The sequence below is a fragment of the Anas acuta genome, chromosome 5, assembly GCF_963932015.1.
Source record: "Anas acuta chromosome 5, bAnaAcu1.1, whole genome shotgun sequence".
NCBI lineage: Eukaryota > Metazoa > Chordata > Aves > Anseriformes > Anatidae > Anas > Anas acuta.
Genome location: NC_088983.1, coordinates 40,692,680 through 40,714,467, shown reverse-complemented (window position 1 = coordinate 40,714,467; position 21,788 = coordinate 40,692,680). Strand labels below are relative to the sequence as shown.

The 21,788-nt window shown below is 35.3% G+C and overlaps 1 protein-coding gene across 10 annotated transcripts in view; it reads left to right on the top strand.

Annotated features, from left to right (window-relative positions):
* CDIN1 (CDAN1 interacting nuclease 1) overlaps positions 1-21,788 on the top strand; it is a 129,093-nt gene that overhangs the window by 25,032 nt on the left and 82,273 nt on the right. For all 10 annotated transcript variants that reach the window (XR_011097184.1, XM_068684346.1, XM_068684345.1 and 7 more), the window contains exons 2-5: positions 1,245-1,290; positions 2,154-2,218; positions 5,163-5,223; positions 8,500-8,572. Coding sequence is in view for 9 of the 10 variants with exons in the window: in XM_068684346.1 (XP_068540447.1) it covers positions 1,245-1,290; positions 2,154-2,218; positions 5,163-5,223; positions 8,500-8,572 (245 nt within the window). In the remaining variant the exon portion in view is untranslated. The remainder of the gene's footprint in view (positions 1-1,244; positions 1,291-2,153; positions 2,219-5,162; positions 5,224-8,499; positions 8,573-21,788) is intronic.

Genomic DNA, 21,788 nt, shown 5'->3' with positions numbered 1-21,788 from the left:
TAACTTTCTATTGTGCTGCATAGACATACCTTCTGTTTCAACTTGAACATGCTATTTAGTCCTTCAGTACCTCGGTCTTCCCTTTTCAAAAAGGGAGTCAGACTTATCTTAAATTAGTATCCCTGAGGAGTGAAAATTGCAAGGAGAAAGGCCATTTAAATAGGGAGAGCATATATACATTAAATGTAAATATGATGTAATACAGGCATTAAACTCACATACAGGAAATCTGGCAGAAGAGCATGACTTTAGACACTGCAGAATATTTGAACTACTTATGTTATGCCTTAGTAGGTAAGTTTGTGACAGAGAAAATGTTAATTATTCATAGTGCTTTGCTGTACCATAAAACTTGATTTATTGAGACTATAATTTGTTCAAGTTGCATGTAGTAGGAAAATATATCAGAAGTAATTAATTGTATTCAGGATGCGATGAGGTAGATCTATCCACAGAGGACAATTGAAAACAGTAGCGGTGTGGTATTGATTGCCTTTCAGAGGGAAAAAAAATCTTGTCCCATTTCTAAATGTTAACAATTCAGAGAGAAAAATTCCCACTTGGGAAGAATGCTTTCCAGGTTGCTTCATTGCCAGGTGTTTGACATTGAGTGGAGCCTTAGATGAATGAAGCTTATGGCAGCTTTTGGAAATGACCGACTCCGGGGAATCTCGGCTTCCTGCTGTGAAAGTTTCTATTTTCAAAGCACATCAGTTTCAGTGGGAATGTTCCAGTGGTCCCATATGCTACTTCTGACAGAGAGGGAAGTTTTTAACCTGAATATGAGACAGCTACTGAAGAGGTTCCCTTGCTGCTAACAAAATGAATTTCAATATGTTGCCAATGAGCAAGCGGTATGTTCCCAACTGCTGATGGAATTTAAGTCCATCAATTATTAATGGAAATTTTGCTTTGTTTTCCTTTTTGTCTTTTCCCTTTTAACTCCAGTACCTGCTACTGCTAGGACTTCGCAGGTTCTAAAGCTGAAAAAGAATCACCCAAACAATATGCTAGTTTGCTTTGAAACTCTTGCTATATTTTCCTCCCCTCCCTCGTACGCTCTCTCCTTGACCTAGCAGCAGGAAGCCTTTGTCTGAGGTGTTCATCTGGAACAACTTTTCCACACTTGTTTTCATGTTCTGTTAGATTACAGGGCAGCAGGCCTACCTTTGAAGCTCCCTTCTCTTTTGTTTCTTTGCAGTGCACTCCAGTAATTAACTTTGTCCTTCTTTTATTTGTTCCAGTCAATCGCAGTCCACTCTGCTGAGCATCTTCTCCCAGGAGTACCAGGTTAGAAGTTTTCTCCTTTGTGAGGGTTGACAGGTGCCTAATTGAATGATGAATGTCCCTTTATTTCTTTGTAATTGAACTGCCAGCTTTCTGATTGGTTTGGAGGATGTTCCCTTTTCCACATCAAGTACCGCCTGAGTCTCAGTGGATGGCTGCCAAGCCTACCCATCCATCTGTCTAATAACATCTAGCCTTTGCTTATTTGGTGGACCTGTAATAAATTATGCTAAACCATTATTATTCTGACAATAATAATTTCCCTGTGTTGCGTGGTTCCATGTGCTAAATGTTTGCTGACTTGCACTGTCAGTGCTGCTTTCCATTGCTGACAGAGATGATGATAAATGACCATTGCCGGAGTGGCAGAAGGCAAGAGAGGCAGAAAATGGAGTCATTTATCATGAGATGACAGGTGTCAGTCAAGTGGCAAGTCTCTATGGAATTACTTTTTGTAGTTTTTCAAATAAGTTGTTTTTAAGCAATGTTCTTCCTGGTTAAAAATGCCAATTGAATTGTAAAACTAGAGTGCACCAGACTTAGATGGAATTGAATTGAGGGAAAATTAATACAAAGGTTGAAAGAGAGAACAAGTTTTTCTTTGCCCTCTGCAGCCTTCAGTAAACTTATTTAGATTCAATTATTGTGACCTTATTGGCTTTTACATATATGGTACATTGCAGTACAGTCTGAAGACATTCAATTCAATAGGTAGATTGAACATCATTTCTGTATAGAATCTAAAAAAGTAGTTCAGTTTATATATCAAAGTGTAGCCAAGAAGCATGTGTTTGGACAGTCATGATTTCTGTGTTTTCATCTGTGACACATTTGTATGAGCATTTGTTTTTCTTTTGTTTTTCTAGAAACAAATCAAAAGAACACATGCCAAGCATCACACTGCTGAAGCTGTTGAAACTTACTACCAAAGGTATGACCTCCCCGCCTCAGTTAAGAGTATCTTCGTAACTACTAGTTGCTATGGCAATTACAAGTAAATTAGCTTCTCAGTTTATGAAGACAATTTTTGTATTAACCTATTTTTTTTTTTTTGTGAAAGTGCAGAAAATTTTCAGGTTCTGGTCAGGCGTATCAAAAGAGTTATACTTCCTTGGCTTTAAGTCCAAATAAGCAAATATTATTCTTTAGAGTGTATGTGGTAATGTTCATTATATATTGCGTATAGTTTCTAATTATGGGATTTCAGTATGAAGACTAGCATTGACGATAAATTCCTTGCAGTGAGGAAGCTTCTTCTGTTGCAGTTGCTTGTACTTTTAAAAACAATAGTTGTATTACATTACAAAAAGTTACATATTAAATTAGTCTATTGCCAGCTTCAATTTTTAGATCACTCCTGTTTTATCAACAGAAGTGTCAGAAATAGCTTTTAAGGGAGAATGAAAACCTTTATGTTATTTTTACAATATTCTACAATTATTTACATCTTAAGCTAATAAAATATTTGCTACATCTTATAGTTTGTCTGCTAGTTCTATAAGGTTTACTTAAAATATTGCAATGACATAATTGGGGCATAATGATAACTGATAAAAATATGCAATTAAAATATTACTTTGTAGACTGACATATCTGAAGAGCTTGCATGGCAAGTGAGTTCATACTTGTGATTATACATGTCTGATATTTATGATTAATGTTAATCTATGTGAACCAGGAAAATGAACAAAAAGCCTCCATTTGTAAACAATTAACTCCTCTGTGCTTCTGCAAAGTCATATATTTAAAACCTAAGGGCAGCCTGATGATACTAGACACTGGTTTAGAAAATCTGGTGTGAATTGTGCTCTTTTAGGGGCTTGATTTTCTTTATTTTAGTAGTTGTATTGTTGTGTAAAAATGTTTCTGTGATGATAGTGTTACCAGTTCCATTAAAATAAACCTGGAACACAGAACCAGGTTTTGCTTTTGCAAAGTAGAAATGTTAAGAGCACCAGTAGGGTTGTAGGTATGTTTACGTTTGGTTCCCATCAGGTAGGAGGATCTATCTCCTGTCTCCTCCTGCACTGTCTGAAGTGTGATAGCAGTACATAGCTGATGCATTATGTATGAAGCTATATGGTGGTGGTAGGAAAAATCTTTATGCTATTTCTGGGTTTTTCATATTGCAAATATATTAGCATGGCCAAGTAGAACGCACGTTTTCAAATCAGAGATGTTCTGGTTAATAGTTAGAAAACTCATCTCAGTCCTGTTTTAGGAGATTTACAGTGTAGTAGGTTTTGTAAGCTGCAGTGACTCAAGAACTCAAGTTCTTGAGTCAGAAACCAGTTTGAAATGCTACAAGCATAAACATGACACTTATCTTCTGATCTATTCTTCTGTGGCATCCATCAGTTGTACAGTGTGCGTGGTATTCTCCTTCCTATTCCCTCCCACATACAAACAGATAATTGTGTTTCTATTGCTTTTCTCTGTCTGAAGCTATTTTTGAATGTAGTCATTTCCAGTGGTCCCTGTTAGAAGCAGGTAGAATTGCAGTTGAGTGGAGTAGTTCATGCTGTTCTGCGGAGACTAAATTTGGGCAAACAAAGCCAAGTTACAAGAAGTTTCAATGAACTTTTCAGAACAGTATTGCCATCAGCATGTGAAACCTGTTAGTCCATAATGGAATTGCTAGTAGCAGTGGAAATAACTGAGAGAAAATTACTCTGTTATTAGAGGTAGCTTTGGCATTCAATCAGCTTCATGCATGTTTTAGAACATTAGTAGTCTCAAGCAGTTCTTCCTGGTTAATTATTTTGTTTGTGAACTCGTTTTTTTCCCCCCATCCATTATAAGCTTTTTAGTGTTTAAGTACACATGAGGCATCTTACTTTGTGTTTTTACATAGGTTACCTTTATTGCTGAAAAAGGTTACAGCAATAAGCTTCTATTGTTTCCTTTATTCATTAAGCCCCAGAATAACTTGCAAGCAAACAGGCCTCTCATCCTCTGCAGTTTCATGTAGAGGTTTTACACCCATTTCACAGAAAGTTAACATGATTAAAAAAAAACAAAAAAAAAAAGTCTGTAACTAATGAGCAGGAGAGGCTTCTGATAGATAGATAATGACAGAGGTAGAAAGGCTGTGGCCTTCTAATGATGTCAGTAATGATTTGCTATATGGATAAAGATACGATAAATGAGCAGGTTCAAATGTTGATAACTATTGTTCTTTTCCAGATGGCTACAAAACACAAAGTGGCTTCCAATAATATAACTTCCTCCCTGCAGATTCTGAGTATTGGACTTTCTGTCATCCTTTATAGATCCTAATTCTCCTTTTAATATTTCTTCCTTTAATATTTTTACAATAATAATTTAATTGTTAGACTCTGATTTCAGTGATATAAGCTTTTAGTATGCAAACTATTACCTACTATTACCCTGGTTGATAAAATCTGTGATAAAACTTTTGAGTGTACGTTTTTGTGCACAGTAGTAAATTGAATAAGATGTACAGTGTTTTGCACCTGCATAGTTGAAGATCAGATGGAACCCAAAATCTTTACTGGGAATAATAGAGATTTCTTGTCTGTTATGCATCTATAAATAATACAGGTATAAGTTATTTGTAGGATATTAAGCCACTTTTTTTTTTTTAAGACTGTTTTATTGATTTATTGTTTGTTTGTTTGTTTTTTTTTAACCAATGATTTAATTGAGATTGATATATCTTGCAGATGAATAAATAGGAGGCAATGCTGGAGAGTTGGTGATTGTCTAAAATACTTATTTCTTAAAATATGTCTCATCAAATACTCTGCACTGGAGTATTTTCCCCTAAATGAAAGAGACTCACAGGGCATACTGATATGTATAAACTGGCTTTTTCTTGCCACTACAGAATTACCTGTCTTTGTCTTGTCTAGGTACCTGAATGGGGTGATGAAAAATGCAGCTGCCCCTGTGTTACTGGAGCTGGCCAATGAGGTAGTAATCTTCACTTTTTTTCTTTAATCTTCCAGTGTAAAACCTAAGGGGCATATCTATAGTGACTTTACTGAGAAATGTAATTAACCTAAAAAAAATGGTTTCCAGGCACATTAGACATTTAAAATTGTTCCCCAGTCTGTTAGTACTTATAATAATTAGACAAAAGCCTCATTTATTAATAAATCAGTTAATGTAATTAGTCTTCTAACTTAAATGAGAATGTGTGAGAAACTCTGAATTTCTGTTTTGCTGGAAATTTCAGCCAAAACATAGATCTTTAATGCACAAATTTACTGAAGGTTCTTGCTAATTTGCTGAAAGTTCCTTGATTAAATGAAGTTGCATCAATTATTGTTGTTTCCTTGTGTTTAATAACAAACCCTATTTTAAGATTTATTTTTTTTTAGTTGGAAGGGTTAAAACAGTTCATTTTCTTGACTCCTTTTATTTCTGTCCATACAAGTTAAGAGGATGGCTAATGAGGACTGCTTAGTGTAAAGCAATTAAGCAGAATAAATTCTTCAGTATAGCCATGTCTTAGAAAAGCTGATGTATGAAAAGTTTGGGACTGTTGCTATTAAAGTCTGACAAATGTATTGATGCTGTTCATTAGCTAGAATATGAACCTACCTTGGGATTCAAGGAAGGTGTTCTTTGCATTAAGAAATGTTCTCTAAAGCTACCTCAAAGAAGATGTAAAAAGTTTGAAAGTGTTTTGGCAAGCCTCCTAGAGAGAAAAAAAAAATGTACCTCTTAAGTTCTAAAATATTTATTTACAATAGTAATAACAATACAATAGCTCCCTGGAACTGCTTATGCAACCCTCAAAGGGATAGAATGAAATGTATGCTGTTTTTGTGCTGCATTTTAATAGAAAATGTAAGAAGGGGGCAGAAAATGAGTGTTTGCATTAAAAATGATATGGCACTATGAACATTAAGTGTTGCAATAGCAGCAAGTTCTACACGTTACATTAGTAAGAGAATGGTTTCTTTCTCATGTACATTGCTGCAGCTAGTAAATGAGCGATTACCTATCAATTACTAGAAGGTTTTAATGGTCTGTGAAGTGTCCACATATCCTCATCATACAGTTAGCATAGAGTAAAGGATTTATTTTATATTAGTAGTGATATGTAGCTTTTTCTTCATTTTTTAACCATTTCTGGAAAAAACAGGTCTTAAAATACATTCTGTTCTCACTACTTTACATAAAGAAGTACCATCTCATTAAGAATTTAGGTAAACAACTTGATTCATGATATATTGCATCCATATTATAAGGGAACTGTCATAAAATGTTTCAAGCACAAAGTAATATAGTAATATACTGGTTCTTTGTATATTTTTTCCCATTGATTTAGAGATTATGCATATAATTTCTGACTCTAGTGAGCGTATCTTTGTTTATGTTATACTAATGCATCTTTGCAATTCAGATCAAAGATTTCTGCAGTTCAGAAATAAATAAGAATTAAATCTAAGAGGAAGAGATGATATACAAAGAACTTATCTGCTTCTGATTTCATAGTAGCAGGTATATAAGAAAGGCAATGCATTTTGTGACTGCTGCCTAATGCATTAGGGAAATGTGGCAATAACCAGCCCCAGATTACTGCTTCCAAACAATCAAGCTGCCATTTTTATATGATAGTTAATATTTAAATGACATACTCTTGCATCTGCTGACAATTGATGTAATGGTAATACTTTATGAGTCAATATATATTTAATCAGTGGAAACTGTAAAAATTGATGAGAAATATATAACACAGGTGCATTACAGTGTGTAGCAACCTTGTTAAATAGGAACAGCACCATAGTACTATCTTTTGGGTTTGAGGTGGTTTTGTTGTTTGTAAGTGGTTTTTGTTTTTCTTCTGAGGATTTGTGAGACTACTTTTAAATTATTATTTTTTAAGTTTATCTGCCACCTGCTTCATGTTGTATATCTAGTGAAAAACGACTAAAATAAATCTCATTTTTGTTAGATAGGAATAATAAAATTAGTCACTGTTCTCTTCACACAAATATTTTCATGTGAGATTTGAAGCACTATGAATTTTACTTACATGCTAAATTCTGACGTGAGGCATGATGGCCCTATTTCAAAGAAAGATGGACACATGATTAATATGAAAATTAGGGAGATGCAAGTACCTGAACTAATAAGGTAGTCCTTATTCAGGCTGGACTACCTTCAGTAATTTCACCATTTTTCATGTGTCAGCTCTGATGTGGGTTACTGGAAATAAGCAGCTCCGTGGAAAGCATTTCCCTTCTTGGGGAATTTAAGGGCATCCAAGTACATACAAATTTGGAAAAAATATATGCACAAATGAAACCACCTTTTTTTGTCCAGTTATTAAATCAAGCTACATTTTTTTGTATCAATATTGAACTTGAAAACATGTTAAGAAGAATTCACTGTGACAATTTATGAGCAAGGTTTAGCTTCTCAATGTTAAAATTCTGATTCACTGGAGTATTATAATGGTATCTAAAAAACTATTCTAATTTCAGGTGGAACTACACCATATAATTTCCAATACATATAAATCACATTAAAGTTGAGGAAGAACTTTGTTTAGAGGGAAAAGTTAAATTCTAAAGACATTTTTACCAACTCCAGCACATCTGTTGGAGGTGAGTTAGTCAGCAAAACTAAGGAAGATCTGTTGATGATATTAAGGCTGTGTCATGTCACTTGATGGGTGCTGCATATTTACAGCAAAGGATCAACACTTCTTTTCCTTGTTAGGTAACAAAAGTGATTTTATAGCCATCTTTTACAACAAAAGTGGTTCAAATACAAAGCATATAGACATAAAAAAACAGTAATGTATGTTATTTGCCTAGAATATCACTACTAATGTTATAAAGTTCTGATACGTTTGAGATATTTGTCACATCCCTACTTACTTTATTTGTTAGATATATTGAACTTCAAACATAAAAATAACATAATCACACACAGATACATCTTCATAGCGCATGGAAAAAAAATGAAATCAAAAACTCAAATACTTAATTACATGTTGACATAAAGTAAAATTGTAGATTCTCAGATGAAATTTGGTTTTCTGTTGGTTACTGTGGATTGCTGCTACCTCTTTGATTCAAATAATTGAACTTAATTGGGAAAAGCTACTAATTTTTCATATGTTTTTGCACTTTATTTTTAATAATCTACAAGGAGATTACAGTGCTGACAAAGTGTGCATCTTAAAGTAGTTACTTCCCCAAATTCTCTTTTTATTTCTGTTGAGGTTAGGTGGACTTTGCCCCATCATTGATGGCCCGTATTGTGTTAGAAAGATTTCTGCAAGAACGGGAGCAAGCCATCCGTAAGTATCTTTGCTGGGTTTCTTCCTTTGTGTTTTTTAAATTTTAGGGTATTTTTGTTTCAACCTTTCTTCTGACTCTAACATAAAAATAATTAATGCAACATTTTAAGGTGGGTATCTTCAACGGCTAGTGACAGTTAAAATGTGGGTAAAAAGACCACCCATAATTTAATATTCCTAAATGAATGCTTTCTTTTTCTCTCCTAGATTTTCAGAATATATGTTCTTTCAGTAAAATAAGGAGTGTGGAGCTCACACTACACTTAAATGTTTAAAGCTATGTATTTTAAAAGTCAGTAATTACCAATGAGCTTTAAAAATAAACCTAAACCAATTTTTAATTTTGCATCATCAGAGAAATATTGCTGCTAAAAGCAAAAGTGCATTTAACTGATCTCAGTAAAAGAAAATAAGAAAAGGAAATGAAAGAAAAGAAAAGAATAGATCTACAGGAGGAGGTTCAAGCCTAAATTAATTTGCCACTGAAAAAATACATTTTGTTATTTTCTCTGTGTCAACTGCATGATTAAAACCGGCTGTTAAGTGAGCTCTGGGGATGTGCTCGTAAAAGATTTATGAGTAATATTCAATGTGATATTCAAAGTGAGTCATGAATATCAGGGTAATTGCTCTCAGTGCTGGCTCTTTTACTAGGCAGGAGTTTGTCAACTGCCCCATAAATATTTGCCTAGTCTCATGTAAAAAAGACAATTTCATCTTCTGCATTTTTATTACCTAGTGTAATGTTTACCTTTGGAGCTTCACTATGGCAGAATAGGTAAAAAGCTTCAGAATATGCTTTATGTGTATAATCTTCTCTTTTTGAAAGCAAAAGATAATACCTACTAAAATATCATGCAGTAGCATATGGCAGTTTTTGTCAGGGATTTTTCCTTTGGTTTTCTTTGATTCTGCACAGTTATCAGTGACTGGTGGCCCAGTTACCTTCTGAAGGTTTCATTTGAATGAATTAAGTACTTCCCCTAAAAATTCAATATCATTTCAATAGATGTAGCCTCTAAAGTAACCTGCAGTGATGCTTCATGAGCAAATCACATGATGTCAGAATGGTATGGTTTCGATTTAATCAAGAAAGAGATTAAAGTGGATGTGTGTTATTTTCAACTTCGCCGCAGCACCACCATTTGTCAAAGTCAACCTTCTGATTGCTTTGGACCTACTGCTATCCAGGTCTTGTCAAAATAGAAGTCAGCACGCTCTGAAGCAGGTAGACTAGCCTGTGTGGAGCAGTATCAAAACATGGGAAAACAGAATTCACTGACTTATGAATTATGAAGTTAATAGATTCATCATAAATTTTCAGACTTAATTTATCTTTATAAAGACTGCATATCTTCAGTATGGCTTGTTTGTTTGTTTTCATTTTGCATCATCTTACGCTGCACAAACACAATGTAATTTTGAAGTGTACTGTACACATTCTTACAACTGCATTGCTGGAATTGTATGAGTGTCTTGTATGAGTATGCCAGGAAGGAGTACAAGCATATTTAGAAACCTGTTTAGAAAGAGGCATTCCAAGAATGTGGTTTCTGGGGATAAGAGGAAAATTATTTATATCGTACTATCTTCTTGAATTACACTATAATTAGGTATAATCAAATAAATCCTTATTTTGAAGCTTTTTTTAGATTGTATAACTGCTTAGCTTACTGACAGTTTTGTTGTGATCTATTTTGAGATTTTTTTTCAAAAGTAAATTTGCAATGCCTTTTTTTTTTTGATGGGATTTTGAGATACAAAACACTTTAAAAGCACTATTATATGTCTGTCAGTACTGGCTGACTTGTAATCTAAATGTGGAATGATGAAAAAATCGCAATGATCAAAACTGTGAAAAATCAGTTCTAGCACTAGCTTTTAGTTGTACTAACTAAAAATATATTATCCTGTAAAATTAATTTTATGTTTTAATTTTCCTTAAAAGATGCATGCTCTGTGTTGTCAGTTATATGGTGTGGGTGTGGTAGGGGAATCTCGGGGTGGTTATAATTCTGTAGAGTTGCTACACTGATCCTAGGGAAGGAGCTGTGAGATACTCTGGCTTCTATTCTGACACTTTCCTCTCCCTCACAGCAGCGACCTGGCTGGCCTTTGGCAATGAAATTCAATGCACATGGCTCCGCAGTCAAATCATCAAATTTCCCTGTGTGTATATTAGAGTTTTGTAATGTGTTTCCATTATGAAACAATGCGGGGATAATTGTCTTTGGTAGCAATTAGCTAACAGGTTTGTTCAGTGCTATTGGCAGAGGCATCCATCATCCCCTCCCTGACCACACTTTTTTGTCTACTGTGGACTATGGAGATCAATAGAATTCTGTATAGTGGAAATCACCCCGGATTTAATGAGCTGCAAGTCTCAGTCAGTCTTGGTTTTGTATTTTTAATTTTTCCACTTTAAAACTGGGAAAAAAAGCTTTCCCTCTTGGAGACAAGAGTACTGTAGCTGTACTATTACTTTCACTAATCAATTCATGGTTCTAAATTGTTTTACTTCTGCAAAAAGGTTTGGATGAAAGAGACTGGGAGAACAGAGGCACACAGCTTATTGCTCCAGTAATTCTCCATTCTACTAAAATACACCTGTAATAAAATAGTGTACTGCTTGTATTATATAATTTACTTGTTTTGTGTTACCTTTAACTCTCTTGTGTGTAAACTTTAAACCACAGAGTTGCACAGTGCAAAGGATTAAAAGATCTCAGGTGATACAAATAGTATTTTAAAAAAGAAACCTAACGTATTTTACAGTAGTCTGTTTGGAGCATAAAGAAAGGCTGTTTTGTGTGTTTTTAAGCACACCATGTTGTACGTGTGGAAGTTGTTTACAGTGTGTGCATCTTCATAAGCCTTAGTTTTTGGAGAGGACTTCTTGTTTGGTTCTGAAGAATCAGAAATGAAAAAAATAGATCTGTGGGCAAAGGAATATGGAGCAGAATTATCAGTGAGCAGGAATGTTTACATTCCTCCTTGCAAGTTAGGCAACAAAATCTGTTGAAAGCAGAAGATAAATCTTTATATAAAGACATCAGTCCTAATGATGGGAAAGTTTTCCACCAACTGGCCTATTCTAGGAAAGAAGCTTGCTGCTATAGAACTGATAAAGTAACTAACAATATAACAACTAATAGTGGCTTTAGTATGGTTGTTAAAATAAATGCGGAGCATGGACATAAACTATGCCCCAATACGTTAAGTGTAGTGGGAAATACCCTTGTACAACTAGTTTTCTTCCATTCCAGAAGTCAGACTTCTTGATTTAATAATTTTTTTCTTTTCCAGTAACTTTGTCCTTAGAGTGGAGATGAATGTGTTATCACACAGAATTCCCTATTTATGGATTATAATACTGTTGCAATCAAAAATATTGTTGAATTGTCTACAGTTTTCTGGCATCAATTAGTAATAGTGTTTCGAATTGACTTCTACTATTTACTGATCTTTTAAGTACATTGAAGACAATGATACTACAGTAATCACCATTCTGCTGTGGTGATGAAGCACATTCTTAAAGAAAGGTACATGGTTTCTGGATTTGAAGAAAATGTATCCTTTCAGGGGTTTGGGGTAGTGGTTTCTTTTGTTCTGTTGTTTTTTACTATTTCAGTGTTAGCAGGGGAGCTTTGTGTGCCAGTTTTCAGTCTGCGACAGGCTTCAATTTCTATTGCAATGGTGAAGAATTTGAAGAATGTGCTCTGTCTCTGTCTATGCTTTGACTTAACCAAGTTCAAAACCTATTATTCAACTAAGCACTGTAATAATTCTTCTGCCTATTACCTTATTAAATCTATCAGATTATTCTATCAATGTATGGAAGATTAACTCCAAACAAAACTGTGGGGCCAGGGGAAGAGGGTGCCTTATACAAGCATAATGAAACCTTATAAACCTAGATCATTGATTGCAGTTATCGCTGTAATCCTAAAAAAGAAAAGTAAAAATGATGATGTCTTTAAAATAGGTAATTTCTGTACTTACAGATTTGGAATCTTTTTAAGACGTTAAATTCCAGGTGGTAAATTGCAGGGTGCAAGGCAGCATTCTAGGTGGGTTCCAATAAGTAAAGGGGGATAATCAGTTCCCTCCATCTACTGGCTCTGCTCCTGTTAATAAAACCCAGGTTGCTGTTGGCCTTCTCCACTGCCAGAATACAGTGATGGCTCACATTCAGGTTGTTGCCTAGCCAGGGCCCCCTGGTCCTTTTCTGCAGAGATGCACAGTCAGTCCCAGACTGCATTATATTCAGGGTGTTCCTCCTTCCCAGGTGCAGGACTCTGCCTTTGTTAAATTTTAAATAGATTTCTGCAGGGCCATTCCTCTAGCTTGCCTAAGACCCTCTGAATGGCAGCCCTTGCTCCCCAGTTTGGTGTCATCTGCAAACTTGAAATAAGAATGCTCTTTTTTTGTATTCTCCAGATAAAGATGTTAAACAGGGATATAAATTATTAATTGCAATGTGGAACATAAAGAGGAAAGTGCAAAAACTTGTACATTTTTTAATCTTACCTTTTCTGCACTGCATTTATTTATACTTCTATACTACAATGAAATACAATCGTAAGCTAAATCTGTATGACCGCCAGCTGTGGAATATTAACGTGACAGTAACATGTAAATGAAGTCAGAATATCCTCCCACCTTACAATACTTCATTTTAGCTGTTGAATAATAAACAACACAAGTTTGAAAGAGAAGCCAATATTATCAGGATTTCTACACTCATCTTTTGGTGAAATGTTTATTAAAAAAAAAAAAAAAAAGCAATAAGATGTAATTCGTGCTCAAGTTCTAGGGCTCCCAGTACAAGAGAGACCTAGACATACTGAAACGAGTCCAATGAGGGTTACCAAGATGATGAAAGGACTGAAGCATGTCTCCTCTGAGGAGAGGCTGAGAGAGCCTGCTCACACTGGAGAAGAGGAGGCTTGGGCAATCTTATCAGTGTGTCTAAATACTTGAAGGGAGGGTGCAAAGAGGACTGAGCCAGGCTCTTTTCAGTGGTGCCCAGTGCCAGGAGGCAAGGGGCACGAACTGGAACACAGAAGGGTCCACCTGAACATCAGGAAGCACTTTACTGTGCAGGTGATGGAGCACTGGTACGAGTAGCCCAGAGATTGTGGAGTCTCCCTCCTTGGAGATCTTCAGAAGCTGCCTGGACATGGTCCTGGGCAACCTGCTGTAGTTGTCCCTGCTTGATCAGGGGGCTGGACCAGCTGACCTCTAGAGGCTTCTGCCAATCTCAATCATTCTGTGAAGCTGAGCAGAGCAGTGCTAGTAATCATTGCTTCACTTGAAATACATCCACAGTCTACTTGCCAAGTGAAGGCAGAGAAATGGAAGGCAAGAATTAGAAAACTTGTAAAACAAGCACTCTTCAGCATTACAAATTGCATGATGCAACTATAATTATTAGATTTTAGACAGTAAGTATAATAAAAATAATTTAAAATTCTGATTTCAAATTTGTCTAGTATGTTTATTATAGCATACCTAACATAAATAATCTATGTGCTTTGTGAATACTACATAAACGTAAGCTCCTTGTATGTCAACAATCCTTAGCATAGATAAAATACATCTCAAAGTTGTATTACCTCTGTTAGAAAATGCTTCATACTTAGCTTTTAGAAGTTATTTTCAGCTCTGCAGAAGCTCTTACACAAGAATATCAAATTACTTAAACCCCCAGGAACTAAAATATATATTTGAATAACTCTTATTTTGTATTTTTCCTTATTACAAAGCGTTTACCACCTGATACATATACAGTGGGAATATGATTCATCTTTTAGAAGTGTATTACCACTGACTAATTATCAGAATGCAGAATCCATAGAGGTAAAGATTTGTTTTCAGGCTGGTAGCCTGGAATTATGCTAAAACACAGCAACTGTGAGAGAATTTAGTATGTGCCTATCAAACCTAGAAACAAAACACTGCCAAACAGTAGTCTTTTAGGCTGTGAAAATGCTAAAAATAAATATAACATTATAATAAATAGAATTACTGTTTTTAAAAACAATGTTGGATACAACAATACCTTCACTCTTTGTCTAGTGAATATATGAAAAACTTAAATTGTGTAGGGTGGCCTCCTCTAGTAAAAATGCACATTAGGTATTGACAAGGTGCTGGTGTACTTTTTGGTGTGGTTTTTCATGTTGATGAAACTTTGTTCCAGCCAATTAATATAAGGAAAGGAGTTTTTTTTCTTAAGTCAAGGGTATTTTGCTGGATAACTTCTGTCAGTCAATAAAATGCAATCTTAATGAACCACAGTTAGTTGATTTCACTGTTGCAAAAAAAGATACAGTTGCATAAATTACAGTTTCCTTACGTTTATGTGCACATTATTAAACACAGATTCTTGAGAAAGTGTCAGTTTTAGTAGTGAATAATGATAGTATTTCTATACAAGCATTGGAAGTTACTTGATTTTTTTTCATTTCTCCATCTCCCTATCATACTGATAAGACAGAATATTTTTACAGAGGCAAGAAATATACCAGATGTTTAAGCTATGTTCCCAGAAGTAGAGGTTCCCTGTTTGGGGGGGAAAAATACAAAATAAAAAATAAAAAACAAAATTTTATTTTTTAGGTATCTCACTATTCTTTCTTTTAGAAGCCTTGGTAAGAATGGAAAGCCAGTGAGGTAGAGACAATTTTAAAAACATATTAGTTGCACTAGTGAAAATGAATTTAGCATTCTCAAAACAGAAACAAATGAGACTATCCTGCTTGCATTTACAGAGTAGATTCTGCCCCAGAAATTAGAATATGGTCCTGTTTTGTTTTTTTTTTTTATTCTCATTTTAGGAATGGGGAATTATTTTTCTTTCAGTGTTAACAAGCTCCTTTTTTAATTTGCCATATAATAGCCTGGTGATGTAGGGATGTGGTTAGAGAACAGGTCTCATATGCAGGTATTCAAAGCAAACTTCTATTGCAGATGAAAATTGGCAACTGAATTAAAACTTCCTCTGAAGAAGATGGGGAGTGCTTCTGGAATCCCAGTGCTGGATGCATGCAAGCAGTTTATTTTCTCATCCCATTAACTCTTAGATGAAAAAAGCACAGCGGAACAGAAGCAAGAGACTGAAGCTACAATAAAAAAGAATAGTTTTCATTTGACTACTTTTTACTATATACTTTCGGCATGAATACTGCTATCTTTAGTGAATCTCTGGTCTTTTTTTTTCTTGTTATATGAGAGAAAGTATTTCAGGTAATGCTTTTATTTCCACTTATTCTGGACAGCATGCACTACTGAAGTGAAGTGAATGGTGCTGACATGATTGGGTTTCTAACCACTACACACCCCTTTCTTGATGATCTTGAAATACTGGCTTATTCACTAGGCTTGCTTGAGTTGTGGTCCAAATACTATTCCCAGTTTACAAATGAAACAGTTGAACCATAAACAGGTTAATTTACTTGGCCACAGTCTTACAGAGAGCTTGTGTCAAAGCAAAGACGAGGATTCAATCTTAACACTTGACAGGCATGGATTTATGAGAGCTAGACACTTCTGAATCCACATGTGCTTTTTCCCTGCTTCCTCTTTAAACTAGAAGGGGAAAAAATGGATGAACACAGAATGAAGAACGATTTTTCTTTTTAACTTCTATAAGTCTGTTGTCCACTTTTCCTGAAGAAATTCAGTAGCTTTTCTATAACACTGAGCAAGTCTCAGTCTTTCCATTTCTGTATAAATGCCTGATGAATGCAACCTCAGTAGTGCACTGATAAATCGGTACTAGAGAGAATTTGTCTTGAGACAATATTGCTGAGAAAAGCTATTTGCCTTCAAATTCTAAAAGTTGCTTTTCTTTGGACTAGTTTGTTTTGAACTTCTCTTTCTAGAATATATTAGAGAAAGCCTGCATCCTGAGTAGATAGAAAACATGCTTTGTGTTAAACACTGTCTACAGGTGAGCTACCTGACCAGTGTCATCTCAGATTTTAGATCATGGCCATCTGCTACAGTAAGTCATTTCTATTTATAGAAGTGAATATCTTCAAACTCATGTGAGGTAGACATCCTTTAGTGTGAGATGCATACCTTCAAGATCAGATGCACTAACATCTGGGTAAATATTTCTGCTTCGGCATAACTTAACAACAGCATTGGTAATGGGGCGTGCTGTCTTCTCTAAAAATGGATTTTGCTGCAAATAACCCAATTTAAACTTCACTTCAAATCTTCCCCCTCACATGTAGGTAGCACAATGCTAAAGCACAAGGATTAAATGTCTAGAACATCTTTCCACAAATTTTGCCCTGAAGAACCACAGTATCCATACCCAGTGTATGATACAAAACACATTATATGACTTAACTTTGCTGTACTTCAGAACAGCTCTGCTTGGGTAAAAAGGATAAAAGCTAAAACGGATGCTGCATGCAGTGCCTGAAGGGTGCTACTGAGACATCTCAATTAAAGAGCTGATTATGCAACAAAATGCAGGAAGTCATCTGAAAGGGAGATCCAAACACTTGACATCCTCAGAACTGTTTTAAGCAGCCAGTGTAAAACAGTGAAGAAAACAATGAAAAGCAATTGAAAAAGCACTGAAAAACAATTTGCTGAGGGCTGCGATTGTTTTCTTTTTCCAATGCAGTTAAAATACCTTCTCTCCCCTCTGCCCCTCTTTATTTTATTCCCCTTTCCCTAAAAGATGATATAGACTTCAGGCAATAAACTACCTGAGTTTACTCACTTCTTTGACTAAGGAGACTGGAACCTGCTATTTGCAAATCACTAGAAAATAAGCAGTTCAACAAAATACATTGCTGCCACATTAAATCTGTTCTTATTTTTAAATGAATAACTAAACTTTAAATAGTCAAGGCCATGCAGAAATGTATTTAGAAACCTCAGCCAGGAAGGGAAAACATTATGTACAGACCCCACTCAGTCACATCGCTTTATGGTTTTAGTGCAATCAGCACTGTGCTGTTTGACATCATTGAGACTGTCAGAGAAAAGTTGAGTATGCTTTGCAGTATGCTCCAGACATCTCCTGGATTAAACCACAGCTGTAAAAGATTGGCATTGATTGACTGAAGGGAGTTCACTGGAGAGTTCACTAGGATGGTGAAGGGGATGGAGCGCTTTCCCAGTGAGGAGAGGCTGAGGGGACAGGGGTTTCTCAGCTGGGAGGAGAGATGGTTGGTTTCAGGGGGCTGAACAGCAGCCTGGCTGGTGCCTGTGGGGAAGTCATCAAGAAGATGGATCCAGGCTGCTGACAGCTGCACATGGCAGTAGTTCGAGAAACAACAGGTACAGATTGAAATGAGAGATGCTTACAACTGAAAACTTTAAGTAACTTGTTGTCTCTTAATGTTACCTATTCTGCTTTTTGTTTTCCTAAAGTAGGTGCTCATTACTTAAAAAGTGAATTTTGGAACAGAAGATTTCAAAGACCAGAGTTTTCTTGTATAGTTAACTCTTGAACTTGTTTTAGTAATCCTTAAAATTATGATGTTAAAATAAATAGTGCTATTATCCAAAGTTTATTGGGATATGTATGATTAAAGAAAGAAATGTCATCTAGGTGTGATTATATTAGTAAAGTCCTACGAAAGATTGAAATTGAATGTAGTAACTGTAATTATCTAAAAGGAAGTCTATTACTGTATGATAAAACTGTCAAAATAATGATTGGGGGCTCCTACAAATCAAGCAGAAAATCAATAAAGCTAATCCTACGTCATAGCTTGAGAATTTAGAAAATGTATTTTGACCTTAATTCACGATGGAGCCATTCAAAACATATTTAATGAATGGGCTATAGTACTTCTTCTTAATTAAAAATTAAAACTATTCCTCACTAGTTTTCCCCAGTGAAACACGGATACATTTCAAGTCTATATAACATGCATGGCTTTTTACTGATTGCTTACTCTTTTCAAGAATACGTTAGTTGACTTTGATGTATTATTCATATACATTAAACTTGTGATACCTCTCCCAAAAAATTCTTTGTGGCTCAACAACCCTATGTGGAGTGGTGAAATAAAAAAGAAAAAAAGTCATTAAAAAGTCATTTTTCCACTGTGATTTACTACTACTACATTCTGTATGGGAGCTTATCCTTCATTTATCCTACTGTATGTGAATGCCTTCCAGTAGTGTGTTAAGCTGTGTGACCACATATCTGTCACATGTTCTCTCCTTTTCTCCCAAGGAGAAGCACATGCAGTGAAGGTTTTGGTGGTTTTTGCTTTGTTTTAATACATATATACAAATGTTCTGTATTTGTAAGAGAGGACAAAGTGAAAGAAATATGCCTTTCATGAGGAGAAAATAGTGGTGGGGGCCCTGTTTTAATTGTGCAGTCTCAGACTATGCACAAGAGTCTCCATTTCTTCCTTTTGTCATTCCCTTTTATGAAAGAATTTCACTCTTACAGTAAGAGTTCTGTTGTTCTGTTGCTAGACAAGTATAATTTTACGTTGTTTGGCTAAAATGCCAGTCTTCCTGTTAAGGTAGGTGAGGAGAGTATTGCAGAATGTTGATGAATTTGTTCCTTTCAAACCACTCTTTCCTAGCTAATGTGTGTATCTAGCCTTTTATCTCAAATTCCTTTAAATATTTTTTTTAATGTATGAGATAGGTTTTTAATTTGACACCTGGTCCTCAAGTAGGTGCCAGAATAGATCTTTGGTAAAATGGTAGTTTTTACCATCATGCAATTACAGCATTACTAGTCTAATTAATGTTTTTTTGTCAGCATCACATTATGTATTAATGTGATAATTGTCATACCAGATCAATTAGTGATCTTTTAATCAAAAATTGTTTGATTGGGATAACGGTTTTTACAGCAATGAATGCAGCCCTAGTCAGTAGGTTTTGCAAAATTTCACTGAGAACATATTTCTCCCTGCTCTGCCCCTGCAATTGCAATCTAGATGAAGTGTTGCCTCTGTCTGTCATACTGCAAGATGGGAGAACAATAAAGATACTTAAGATACATCAACCTTCAGAAGAGAACAAAACAGCTATGCATTGCTTCATAGTCTTGGATCCTGGGCTTGACAATAGGTAGTACTGGGTATGTTGGCAAGCTCTACCCCCAACTCCTACCAAATAAAAATACAATAATTTTCTACAGTAGGCACTAACAAGATAACCATTACCCACTTGTCTGTCTTCCAAACAAGTTCTTAAAGCAAATGCTGGCTTTGGTTCTGTATCATTTCCAAAATGATGATTCGAGAATTGCTACTCTTACAGTTTGCTTTTCTTTTTAATTTGAATACTCACAGTTCTAAATATCCAGCATTTTTAAGATCCTTTGATGTCCTCAGTAGTGATGTTTTGTAGCTACAGATCTCATAAACGTGTATCTTTGCACAGAAGAAAGGTTTTAGTGTATTATTCAGAGTTACTTGAATGTTCGTTGGTGTTCTGACTGAGCAGAAATGGTAAGCAGTCATCTTACTTCTGTGGTATTCTTTTTTGTGGGTGTCTCGTAAAATAAACGTTTTTTCAGTGCGCCAATGATTCTTTTCTATATTTGAACCCCTGGTGCTTCCAGTGGACATTTTTGAAATAGGATGACAGAACTGAATCTAATTGTTCCAGGTGAGTCTATATCCATAGGAGCTACCAGTTATAAGGAGCTTGGTGGTGTTTGCAAGTCCATTTCTTCTCATTTATCCTAATTACAGCTAGTTGTTAGGAAATGCTCAGGCTTGTTTCAGCCAATTTAGAGACTAGTAGAACATACAACTAACTGACCTGTATCTTTCCCCATGCATGACTCGATGTTGTTGATTTTGGAATGTTTTGTATCTTTGACTCCATTCTAGTGTCTCTGAAGGCATAATCTCCAAATGCTGCCCCAAATTCTGCACTTTTTCAACAGTGGAATCCCATAATTACCTCATGACTGGGAATTGCAGTGTAAAGTTTTTTCTTCTTCTTCATTTTTCTTCTTCATTTTTTCTTCTTCTTTAGGAGGTGCAACTGGGTCTATAACATATTGTTTTCTATAGGAAAGTTAGGAAAAACTAAAAGTTCAAGTAATGGAAATAGCTTCTTAAAATATTATCAAATAAATATCTTGAATCCTAAGTAATACAGCTACTCCAAAAGCTTTCTTCTTGACTGTCAACTCTATTGCCTGCCCCAAATCCCTTCTTGCTTTTGAAAATCAGATTTTCATCTGCTTTACTGAAGAACTCCCTTCTTTTTCCCTCCTTCAGGGCTGACTCTCCTTTTCCTTGGTGCTTTCTTTAGCCACTCCCACACTATAGAGCTATATACCGTGATACTTGTATGCACTATCAAGGATTGCTTTATTTAGTTATTTTTATGTTTCTCTTCAGATGGGTAAAATAGTTAAACACAAAGAAGAAGCACACATTTCATTTAGAAAATTCTTTTTCTCAATGTGCTATTGAAACATGCATTCAATTAGCCTTAATCTCATGCTTTATGTTTGTCTTTCTTTCACTAAATGAAATGAGGGCCCAGCACTGAAGTTGCATGTGCAAGGCAATCACATACTTCATGTGAAACTTGCAGGTGTGTGGAGCGACAGCTTTTCAATCGGTGCCAATTTACTTAGATTCATCTGCAGGATCATAACCTGAGTTTGGCATATTTGAATCCCTTATAACCTTATCACTTGCATTTGTTAGGTCCTTACAAAACATTTTAAACAACGTGAAATTTAAACATTTAAACAATGTGTCAACTTTTTTCACACCACTGTTAACTTCTGCTGTGAGAAAATGGACATGTATTTATTGTTATTCTCAGGGTCTAATCCTTGACAGTGCTTTGGGACTTTTGTGTGTGTGTGACTAGGTTTCCAAATATTTTGAAAACAATCTTTTTTTCTTTTTTTTTTTCTTTATTGTGCTTTATTATGACATGCCCCAAAATTGCAGATTAGTGATGTTCAACTTTCCCTTATGCAGTAGTATTGGTCATTCCTTAGTGTATCACAGTCACTTAAGTACTTGCTAGAGTGATTATTAAAAACATAATGCACTGAATATAGAGTAGCAAGACTTTACTGTATAATTCCCTAATCACTGTTAACTTATCTAAGCACATAATTAGCCCTAATATTTACCACCTTCCAAGTTTTTGCTACTATTTGCCAATGTGTAACTTCCCAAAGTAGGTGGATAGCATAAGCAAAAGATTAAATCCTTGCCTAAAGAGACAT